The 12,191-nt window shown below is 40.3% G+C and overlaps 1 protein-coding gene across 1 annotated transcript; it reads right to left on the bottom strand.

The window, feature by feature from the left end:
* Positions 1 to 8,171: 8,171 nt before the first annotated feature.
* Positions 8,172 to 11,787, bottom strand: LOC104382438 (serine protease inhibitor A3M). Its single transcript, XM_086613664.1, has 4 exons — positions 11,142 to 11,787; positions 9,988 to 10,258; positions 9,198 to 9,345; positions 8,172 to 8,366 (listed from the first exon to the last, which is right to left on the bottom strand). The coding sequence occupies exons 1-4, from the start codon at positions 11,785 to 11,787 to the stop codon at positions 8,172 to 8,174; spliced, it is 1,260 nt and encodes a 419-aa protein (XP_086469790.1).
* Between the last annotated feature and the right edge of the window lie 404 nt (positions 11,788 to 12,191).

Genomic DNA, 12,191 nt, shown 5'->3' on the forward strand with positions numbered 1-12,191 from the left:
TTTACTAAAGATTTATGGTTTTCCTCACCACAATAACCACAGCTTTACTCCACAGCCTCCAGGACGACTCCTGTCAGGCAGAAGAGCAGGTCTGGGACTAGGGCTGGGGCTCCATGCCACGTGCTCGTTGCCTGCTGCAAACAGCAGAATTAAAAGCAGCTGAGTCCTGTCTTCCTTCTCCACAGCAGGCACAAACCTGCATTTCACTGATGTTCACAGAGTAGGATAATGGTTTTTCAATCTCCTACCTCTCTGTTAAGCCAGACTGAAATTTGCCGATAAGCTGCAGTATTATGGAGGGTAGCTAAGAGAAGGCAAGTGGCTACAAACGTGAAAATTTGATGCTGTTCCCTTTGGAAACCATGCTGGTTATTTTATTTTCTTTGCGTTTGAGGTTATATGAGTCACACTTTCTCAGTTTTCACAGTACATGTGACTCCATTTCTCACAAGTTATCATGAATATTTTCATCATCCTTACATTTACTTATGAAAAGACCTCAATTTATTCTATATTACCTTTTAGTAACAATATATTCCATTTTTATCATCATTAGCTTTCCTTTGTGTCCTCTCCAGGAAGAGCCTGTAGACAGTCCAACACTTGGAGTTTTTTAACAGTACAAGATGGATGAAGAGTAGATTCAGTAAACACTAAAACTGTTTTATAAAATTTGATAACCAGACTAGATATTCCAGATCACCATATATTTCAACCGAGATTCTATATCATCCATTAATAAGCACCATTGCAGGAGAGAACTTTAAAAATCAATTTCTTAAAAGCATAACGCTCCTGAATCTAAAATTTACTCTAGTTACCTGTTAAAACCCACTGAGGAACTGTGATAAAATTGGTTTCAGTGAATATTCAGTTAGCAAATCCAGCAAGTCTATGTAAAAGCATGAGATATAAACCACATTTGATTAGATAAAGTAAAAGCGACTAGGAAGCATCATAATCTAGAATCCACCATGGTAAAGCAGACATGCTATATCTCCGTATATAATCAATCTGGACCAGAGCAGCCCAGCAGTCATTCAAACTTAAATTATTGTCTGAATCTAAGTGAGACACTTTAAGCCTTAAACTAGAGTCCTGCAGAAGCACTTTAGAAAGGCTTTTCTAAGTATGGGCAATGAATTACAGAACTGGAAAATGATGAAATGATGTATCTTTGACCTACTGTTCATTGTATGCTTTGGACTGAAAGTGGTTTGCTTACTAAAGAAATGCAGCTGACCTAAGTTTTCACTGCGTTACACTCCGTACAAAAGCTATAGTTATGGGTAGATAACACTAAGCATTCACTTTGCCCATGCAGAGATACATTTCTAAGATACAAAGCACCTGTTGGTAGGTTAGATTTATCTTGGGCTAGTGCCTGTATAACTGGAGAAGGACACAACACATTTGCTTTCTGCAGCCCATAATAGGGACTCTGTCTGTTGCTCTTGGGTAAACACAGTTTTTTTTCCAACCTTTCCTACTATATTAGCTCACATCGTCCCTCAATAAGAAAAGCCTGAGTTTGGCAGTGCAAAGGATGGTTGAGAGCTCAAGAACTTTTATTCAGTCTCCTTGGGCTGGGGCTGAACACTCTCCCCAGAAAGTGCTCCCAGCCCAGGTCTGTTGTACAGGGTAGCACTAGGAGGAGATTCACAAGGAACAAGTACTGGGCTGGTCCACCTTTGCGGTTGCAGGATCTGCCGTGTGCAGAACCACCTCCTTTTATTGGCTTTGAACCTGGCTCCTACATGCTTTGAGTGATGGTCTGTAGCTTTGGTGTTAGAAGGCTAGTAAACATTCAGTCTTTATTAACCCAATCTGTACCACAAATAGTTTTAGCCTTCCTTATGCTAAGTGGTCATTTTTCCAGGCTGAAGATCTTTCACCTCAAATAGGGTCTTTTCCAGAACTTTAATTAACTTTACCATTCTTTTCCAAAGATTTTCCAGCTCAGTTTATCCTTTCTACTATTACAGGACCAGAAATACATGCTCTAATCCAGGTGTGGGTGATCCAGAGATTTAGACAGTGGCACAATGTTCCTACCTGATTCACTCTCTTTTTTTTTTCCTGAAAATTTCTAGTATTTAATTTGCTTCATTCTGCACTACTGATCTGATCTGTACATGAACTACCTACCATAACACCAAACCCTTACTCCTGAGTGACAGCAGTTAGTTCACGTACAGCATTTCACCGATGCTACAGCTAAAACATAACAAGAAAATCAAAATCCCCACTGACACAGCAATTGCAAGCCAGAAAGTTTATTTTCCTTCTGGTTTCTAAATCAGACAGAATTTGTCATGTCCATTCCTTGATTTTACCAGAAGATGGTGGCACAGGTCTCCTTTTCCTATCGTCCCCAGAACTCAAGGCTTCATACTTACAGTTCTACCTGCAGAAAGCAGTGTAGCAGAATCACACTAAAAGCTTGGCTTCTCGCAAGGATCTTACTACTCATAAGAGGTATATTGAAATGATAGCATTTCGCTAGCACTACTTGCCCTACAGATCTTCTTCTCTTGGTGTGAAGGAACCTTTCTTATGCAAACAACTTTTAGCGTGAAGAGTTTGCCAGAGAATAAAAGGTGTCGTTTTGGAATGAAGTTATCTACTCAGAGAAACCTCTTGGCATTCCTATTTGAATTTAAGTTTATGCCTTACGTTATTTATCTTTCTGTTGCAGATATGGCCTTAAAAATGCACTAAGAAAATCTCTTACGTAGGTATTTTGGAATTATATTGACGTTTTTTGCACCCAGAGCCAGATAGAAAGTATTAGGGCTAAAATTTGCAAAGCATTATCATTTGTTATTATTTAATAGATTTATATTGTTGGCTATAGTGAAGAAGCAGAAGGCAGATCAGCTAAGTGAATTAATATAGTCAATAAAATGAAGTTTACTATATGATTCCATTGCTCATATGCCTTTTCTAAACCAGCCTTTGACACTGTAAGCTTTTGGAATATTGAGGATTCTGACAGGTCACCGAGATGGTTTAATGCAACAGTTCTCTGTTTCAGCGGAGGCAAAAGAAGAGGCTATATGGTTGCCCTTAACCTCTGCAGCTCACATTGTGGCAGGTTAACACAATCCCATTTCCATCAATGGCTTACATTAACACAATTCCACAAGACACTTTGGTATTCAGGCTGTACCTACACAGGCTTTCTGTCATGATTGCTGCACCATCTTTCCCACCCTGCCAACCTAGAAGAGGCTAGAAGGGTCGGCACATACTTGCCTCTGTTTATGCCTCTTCTCAGTCACCCTTGACACAATTGTGAATACGTCAAGACGGTGACACACAGCACAATGACAGACGTGAGCACGAGGTAGTAGTCTCTGGTTCGTGCAACCGGGGCCCAAGATGTCTTAAAATTTCGTCTGTAAGATTTACCAGAGGGATAGAGCTCAGACTTGAAAGACAGAAGATACAGGAACGGAAAATAAATTCAAGTTGTACATTACAGTACCTGTTCCTTGAATATGCAAGATATAGTACGGCTTTTTTGATGGCGAAAGAATCTGCATCTGTGTGAACAGTAAATCTAAATGAGGTCTAGGCATATGCTTTCTTTTGTATTCATTTGCACTTTAGGACTTACTTTTCATTGCATCTTTCATCTCCTCTGTGCACAGATGTTTTCTCTTGCTCTGAGGTTTTCCTGCTGCAACCAAAGTTCTTATGACGACTACAACACTTAGTGAATTACCTTATTCTAAGTTGTTTTTTCCTTTCTAATATTTTCCTTCACCAAAGCATCTTCTATGTGGTCTGCGTTTCCCACATGAGACACAGTAAACAACGTTGTAACTTTTCCTTAATAAGATACTTGCACAAGTCAAGCAAAGCTGCCTTCAGACCTTCCATATGAACATCACATTGATGTTAACAGAATTTTTCCAACCACAAAGGATACATTCTTGTTTAGTACAGTAATAAATCGTATTTTGTTTCCAAATGGCTTATGGAAAAGAAACTGAATGCAATCAAATATAAGAGAAATAAAGACTCATTTGTATAAATCAGGCTAATTCACTTGTAATAAATTCATCTCAAGGGGCAGGATTGAATTGAAAAGCTACTTTCGTCATAGAAATTCTCTTTCGCAAGAAGCCAGCAAAGTCATTTCCAGCAACATCAGTGCTGAGCTGAGTTTGTGTAACCAGGGTATTAATCATACTCAAGGACATTGACATGAAATGAATGAACGATATTGTTTTCTTTAAAACTGTTAGTTTGAGGAAAGTATAATTACCAAATTATTTAAAAATGGATTCTCTGTTAAACCTAAGACTGGGAACTCACAAAGGATATTTCCAGATCAGACTTCGATGACTAACAGTTTACAGGGAATGGGTGATATCACCATTGCATACATGTGCTCAGTTCAAATCTAATGAAAGCAGTTCCATGTGGGTAAAGGCAGAGGTGTACTACTCAGCAGGGAATGTTGGACAGATGGATATGATTAAAAGGATGTGTCACAGGACTCAGAGATACATAACCCATTGTGGTCCTTTCCCTCCTGAGGATTTGCACTCATCCTAGCTCCCACTGCAGTGAATATTTAGTTTTCATTAAAATATTTGCATTTAAAAATGGTCATATTTCTCTCATTTTTTTTTTTCTGCTGGGAAACTCTAGTGCCTCTGTACTTTGGGGAAAGATTTGAATGCTGGATTAGGGAGTAGTAGCTGCTATAAGCTTTTTTTTTTTTTTAATACCTCCAAAAGCTACTTAGAGTCATGTCAAAGACAAGCTGGGTTGTGAGGCCCTGAGACTGCCTTGTAGCTGCTGTACAGGTACTCCTGGTTCTCAGAATCCACACTCAAAAACCACTCTGCCCAGGAACTGTCATAATCACTTGTTTTTTGAGAGCTTAGTGATTCTCTGCTTGAAATGAGTGTGAGTACAGGGAAAAAGCCTGCTGCTTTTGTTGTGCTGAATCTACTGAAACAATTAGAATAGGATTGGCTTACATAGCTGTGGAGAGACGGCTGGTGTGCCCATTCAAGGACAAGTTCTCCAGATACCAGGGTTGAGGCTCAAATAGCACAGCTGGGCGTAAGAAAGGAAAGTCCAAAGTACTGGTAGCAACTCGTGTTTCCATGATTATGTGATTACTTTGTGCCTTTTGGCATTGAGTCAACTCCTTTCCTTACTGATGAAAGGTAAAATGCATTGAACACATACTGGATTAGCCCTGATATCCCACTGCTTCATGATTTGTGACAACATACTGCATGGGCTCTGCCATGGGGCAAAGCAAACTGAGAGAAGATATCCCATCAGCAAACAGAGTCCCAGTGAACCATAAACAAGGTCAGACAGAACAAACTTACTGTCTATCACATGGCTCAGGGGCTGCCAAGAGAAGACTGGCACCCAGATCTTCTGGGGCACATCGAGGCTGCCCTTCAGAGACTCATCCCAGTGGGTCCATCTTCCCTTGTAGATGTACTCAGCTGAGATACACTCTCTTAAGGTAAGTCCTTTTCTTCAGAGCATCTTGTAAGAATGTCAGGTCAGGGCTAACAAACCCACAGCAGGTCATTTATCTTGGATGGTTATGATAGGGGGTCACACACACCACTGTAAGCTGTATTGTCCCCTTCTGCTGACTGTTGCTGCAGGAAGTCAAGTGGACAATACTCCACAGGATATAAAGAAGCTTTAGTTCTCATTCAGGGCTTAGTTTGGATCCAGCTGTCCCGTAGACTGAGAAAATGTATGTGTGGGATTAACCTATCCTAATCAGATGTGGTTTTGTTGTACTGGAAGATTGAAGGGTGTTAATAAAATCACCTACAGATGAATGAGAGACACCATAAAATACATGTGTTTACCACATACAAAATGAATGCACAGTATGCAAATGAAATTTTTAGCTTATATCTGTCAGAATCCTTCTTTTCCCTCTCTACCATTAATACAACTAGATAGCTTGAAGAGGAACATGCCCTATCACACACTAAGACAAAAGCAACACAGACAAATGATGAAAGGGAATCCAACACAATTTTCCTGGAATTAGGACAGAATGCCCTCTATTTCCACAAAAACTTTGCAGAATTTTCCAGTTCTTAAAGAACATTTTTAGGACTATGCTGAGAGTAGCATCAGCCAGGTATATTTAGTCCCCTGCTTTATGGATCTCCATACTGTGAACTATAGGCATTTTTGTGCCTTCCATGTAGGTATGGCACAAGACTAAGTTTTTGTTCCTCAACTGGAGGACAATCGTGGTGATGCTCCACATCCTGGTAGACACCTCCCAAGGCCATCCAGGACTCAAAGGTGACTTGTTTGATACTTTTGCTGGGAGCAGTCACTCCTCACACTCCGGCGTGAAAACTCCCAGTGCAGCTCTCCTCCTGCAGTTCCATGCCTCTACTCTCAAAAGCAAAGTCCTGGGAGATGGATAGGGCAGGAGGTTGCTCCATGTGTTATTTCCTGAATCCTCTGCTCTGTACTAGCAACCATGAGATTTTTCCTAACCTCTTTCCCTTTAGCAATAAGCTAAGAACCTGTTTTTCTGCCACCCCACTCTGATAGAAATCTCACCATCCTACCTTCTGTTCAGTACTGGTGCACTCATTTATCAGGTTGGGATCTCACTGGAGCTGCTCCCAGCTCTTGTTGAGCTCATATAGACACCTCAGAGCAGGCTGCCTCACACCACAGCAAGGTATCATTGATCTCAACTTCTTAAAAGCCGCTGCTTCTCACAGAGGCATGGTATCTCCCAGTCCACTGAGTGATGGTATCTTGCCCCAGCAGAAGCAATAGCTCAGGGCTTCCACTGAGTTCTTGCTGCTTGGAGCAAAGGGACTCAGACAAGGCAGCAGTCTCCAAGCCTCCCTGAGTTGGAAGCATAGCTACCCCATACATCACACCCATGCTACAAGCACTGATGAGTGTCACTAAAGCACCTTTGTACAGGGTGGACCAAGTTTGGGAGAATAGGTCAGAAGACCAGAGAGATGTCGAGGTAGGGAGCTTGGTTGTTGACCTGGGGCTTGCATCACCCTCGCAGTGCTCAGAGCACATTGCCAGGACCACTGTAGAAACAAGCAATGTACATTCAGGAGCATCATCTTCTCAGCGACAGGGACTAAGCTACATTTGCAAAAAAAAATATCCAGAGTCAATGTACAATGGCACAAGTCAAAGCAGCGCAGTAGCAGAGCAGCTGTCAAAGCAGGAGTCAGTGTCTCCTCCAGGCAGCAGCTGCGTGATAAACGGTTCGCTGTAGTCTTCAGCAAGGCTGAGCATTAGGCCCTAGTGCTTCACTGCAGGAAGAGTGGGTGACCTGATTGATTTTAAAAGTTTTATAACAGCATAGGAAGAAACTAGAGACATTAAGAGTCAGTCCTTAAGTGATGGATTTAAATGACAGTGCTTATTTTATTCATCAGCCATAGCAATAATTTATGGATGACATTGTAGCAGGACAATTCTTTGACAGTTTGTGCCGAATGTCACTGCCTTCAAAGTTTTTTGCTGACCCTGTGGACAGCAAAAAGACACTTAGAGTGAGTGCAACAGCAGAATAATTCTATTGTCTCAGGGATTTTCTCTTTTTCGTCAATGTGTTTATTAATACGTCCTAGGCAAAGAGTTGGAGCATGTGAGAAAAAATGGGTTGATTGAGGGTAAACAACAGTGACCTAGGAAGCAAAGAGCTATGTAATGAAGAAAGGACTACATAGGGACTGGCTCAGGTGAACACTGATCATCAGCAAGTCCCAAATAAGACATACTAGAGTTTCAGGGAACTTGTCACCTGTTGGGATAAAGTTTTTGGTGAGTAAGCCAGAACTGAAAGCGGTCTGGACAAAACCACTTAGCAGAGAGAATACACTTGTAAAAACAACAGCAGACTTTACAAAAAACAGTCTTCCAAGGAAAATTTGGAAAATGTGTTAATACTTGAATTATTACCTGGGGAAAACATTACATTTTAAAACCGTCAATTGCTTGGGGGCTTGTTACAAGTTTTTGCTTATTAGTTTGATAAGGAAATTCATCATTTACTTCTGAATGTTGCTCAATCAGAAAGTAGTTAGTAGCACTAACTAGGCCCCATGTGTGAATGCTGTAGCCATTATAACTCGTGCTGAAAACCAGCATGCCCAATAACTCAGCAATTACTTCTTAGTAGGATCAACAATTTTCCCCATGAAAAGCGTGGTGCCAGTTGCTTTGTCAGAAATCAATATAATGAAGGGCCTGTTGAATTTGATGGTATCAGAAGGGCGGAGAACCCTGGTAAGGATTATGGCTGTGGCTCCTGCAGCCTCAGTTCCAGCCTCATCAACCTCCAGCAGGGCCTTGTGAATTGCCTGCAGCGAAAAGGAGAAAACACTGTGGTTTATGCACGGTACAGCAAACAGGGAGTGAAGATACACACTCTTCTTATGAAATGTTGAGGAGAAGAAAGGAGTGATAAAACCCAGTGGACCAAGCTTTCCTATATGATAAATCTCCAACAGCCTGCAACAGGAGCATTTTCCATGTCAAGACTAACGAGGACGGACAAAAATAAAAATGGATACACCGTAGATCCAGCCTCATCAGTGCTGAGTAGAGGGGGATAGTAACAGTCCATGCACTAGCTAGTTTATTTTCTTAGATGGTTTGGACTTCCACTAGCAACACTTCCTCTGTTATTCTAAGGTTAGTGGAAGACTGCTATTTAAATGTTAATATGGGGGGGCAGTATTTGGCATCTTTGCCACATTAAATCCCAATTTAAACTGGCATGATGAAATTCTACTACTGTGACTGAAAGTTTCCTGGAAACTTTGAAAATATTAAAAAATTAAGTACTAATCAACACAAATATCATAATATACTCATTTATAATTTACTTGATACAATCACATGAAAACAATCATATTCCAATGCCAAGAAATCATTTTAAAATCTTGTCCAACTTTTCCATGTACTTAATATCCAGCCTTTTAATAGCAATATTAAAATAATACAAAGGTGGGACAGCAGATTCTCTCTGTAGAAAAACACAATTACTAAGGAATCCCCTACATATCAGTGTGAGTTTTACCTCTAACTTTAGTAGGATGAAGAGGGGAATCAAGTCTTTAAAAACCCCAGATATAACTGATCAGAGCAACCAACCACCACTCCATCACCAGCTCTGTCTGTTCACTTACTTGTGAAACCTGAAGATTACGACTGCCACTAATTCCAGACAGATCAGCATTACTAGAGAATACTTCAGTAACACCCATTTCCTTGAACAGCTTTTTTACATCATAAGACGCACTAATAGAAATCTTTGGTAACTGCAGATCTAACCTCCTGTTGAACAAAGAAAATGAAACAACAGAGAAGCATTACAGCCTTGTTTCAGCTAGCAGGCTGGATCATATGCAATTCAGTGGCACTTGGAAGCATTCTTTTGATTGCTAATTTGCTTGATGGTAGCACTTGTATTCCCTGAGCAATTTTGGCATCCAGAGAGATGCACCATCTCCTTGTACCTACACTCTCTCTTTGATTTTGGAAAAAGAAACAAATTTCTTCATTGCCACTCTTTCATCCCCGTGCCACATACACAGCTAGCAGAGTTTTGTGGCTAGAGGGCTACAGCGAGTAAGCAGACCAACTGTGGAAAGGCTAAAAGAAGGGAAAAGGAGGATAAAATCTAAGACACAGTGAAGAAAATGAATTACGTTAGCACCATGAGAGAAGAGGTGTGGTTGCCAAAAGGTAGCCAAGTCTTGAGGCAGTTGTTACAATGCTGTGTCCTCTTTTGTCAGGTCAGAGAGCCTGCAGTCATTTATTGATTGCGCTTTGCTGTGGCTCGTCTTGAGAATCACTTGAAACCTCACTTTACGAAATCAGGATGTAATACCCAGGAGAGGGTGATCTCAAATTAACATTTTCTCATAAAAATAATTATGTGTCCTCAAATATAGTAATCCATCTACCTACGGTTACCTGGTCACAAGTTTGTTATCCCATTTACAAACAGTTTCCTTGGAGAGAGCCTCTTCCACTTGCTTCATCTTTCCATCATCAGGTAGAATGAGCAATGCTCTTGCAGTGCCCTGGTAAGGCAGCTCTATCACCTCACAGGAGAGATCCTTGTCGTAGTAACTGCCATAGTTACTGTCACGCTGCATCATGTTGACTCTAACAGATGCATTTTTGTTAACAAAAAAATCATCCTCATACGTACGCAAAGGATCAAAAGACTTTTCCCAGGCAGCTAATGGTGAAAAAGAGAAGATGTTGCACTCAAACATGTGAAGATCATAAAAAATGGCTGACATAAATCAGACCAACTTGAATGTTAGGATGCTGCAGCGCTATTTATGGATAAGAGGATCACTAAACCACTTCAACCTCCTGCATAACACACAGTAAAGCATTTTAGCTGTGCAATAAGTTCAGCATAGTTAGTGTGAGTAAGTCCTATCATGCTTATAAACAACCAAAGGTTGATGAGGACCAATTGAGAGAGTCCTGCTTCTATTGTAGCTGTATGTTCCCATCACCGGTGCCTTTTATGTCATTTGAATTCAACCACTTCAACATTCAGTCGCGGGATCTTGTTACGCCTTTCCTGTTAGGCCATACCCAATGCAAGCTGACTGCACTCAGCATGATGTGGAATTCATCAGCAAATAAAGGATCCCAATATTCAAGCAGGGCTCCGGAAGCACAGGCCTCAAAATGCTGTTCCAAGTTTTCATGTGGCATACCTAGTAGATCTATCATAATAGTAGGGATCCCGGTAGCGCAAAGGTATCCGTCTACTGTTTGACTGGCACATACAGTCAGTATAGAGATCTTGGAAACATCTTTAGTCATTATGCCCTCAGACCAGCGAGACTGTGTGCAGTGGATCCCTGTCTATGAGGCAGTCCCTAGAGTGGGACTTCTCTGTCTACAGCTTTCAGGCAAACTGGGCAAAATCAAGCAAACAGTCAGATACCCTGCTTTTGGCCAAATCTAATCTTTACTTTGAAGGTCCTCCACAGTTTAGCTCTTTCCTAAATAGTCATTCTGCTAATAAATCATCAAGAGTTCCCTAAAGTTTTTGATTTGCATCAAAATAATCTATTGGAATATTATGTTAAATATCTTACCTTTAAAATAAATGTAGTTAACTAGAACCAATACAGTACTTGGATCAAGATGACCAATTAATTCAGGAATTTTCCCCTTGGTTTTCTTCTCTACATATTTATTGATTTGCTTCTCAGCTTCTTTTGGTTTATGGAAATCGCTAGAAAAAAATTCTGCATCATAAAATTGTTTGGTATTTTGTAAAAATGTCTCCTGTGGTTCATACCCAATAGCTGTAAAAAGGACATTCCCTATATTTAATGTGATGTTAACATCAGTACAGTTCAGTACTCCTAAAACTTTACGAAAACTTTCATGTATATCATGTATATGAGTCTCAGTCAGACCGTCAAAGCCCAGTCCTTCAAAAATCTGAGACAGTGTGGTTGACTTGGCACCAACAGCCAGCATGGCAAAGGCAGTGGAGATGCTCATGGGAGAAAAGAAAACATTTTTATCAGCTTCTTTTGATACAGCCTGCTTGTAAAATCTAAATACAAAATCTGCATAGTTAGAGCCTTGCTTGTCACAGTGATGTGTTAATAAATTTTCTGTTCCATCGTGCAATTTGGTATTACTGACTTCATGGCAAACACCTTCATGGTGGGAATGGATTACGGCATAAAGAAGAGCAAGGTGTAAACACAGGCACAGGAGATACTTCATCTTCTTTTCAAATTATTCTGTCACAAAATAAACAGTCATTAGATGAGCAGATGGTAATGATGAACTTCGTAGTAAGAAATAACGAAGAGTTTGTTAGCATAAATATTATATAGTGCAACTGTAAAGATCTAACATACATAGGATATTTAAAGTGTCCGTGGACATAATGTCACATGTCATTAATAAATTCCACCAAATTATAAATTAAAATGTGAGACATAATAAAACCATAATGTTCCATTGTAACTGCCCTGAAAAGGCAATTGTCTTCCTCATTGGCAATGAAATTATAGAGCCAAAATCCATAATAATCTCTATTAACAATGACATTATCTTCCCTGGATCATTGTCTCCTATAGGGTACATCTAAACAAACAAGTTACCATGAGGCAAGACAGGGTGTA

Source organism: Tauraco erythrolophus, chromosome 6 (genome assembly GCF_009769465.1).
Source record: "Tauraco erythrolophus isolate bTauEry1 chromosome 6, bTauEry1.pri, whole genome shotgun sequence".
In the NCBI taxonomy this organism is placed as follows: domain Eukaryota; kingdom Metazoa; phylum Chordata; class Aves; order Musophagiformes; family Musophagidae; genus Tauraco; species Tauraco erythrolophus.

What these genes read in the sequence shown, in the direction of transcription:
- LOC104382438 (XM_086613664.1), bottom strand. Translation starts at nt 11,787, where the DNA reads ATGAAGTATCTCCTGTGCCTGTGTTTACACCTTGCTCTTCTTTATGCC. An exon ending in GATAACAAACTTGTGACCAG is followed by an intron (nt 9,346 to 9,987) that starts GTAACCGTAGGT and finishes TTTGTTCAACAG; the next exon opens with GAGGTTAGATCTGCAGTTAC. An exon ending in GTAATCTTCAGGTTTCACAA is followed by an intron (nt 8,367 to 9,197) that starts GTAAGTGAACAG and finishes TTTTCGCTGCAG; the next exon opens with GCAATTCACAAGGCCCTGCT.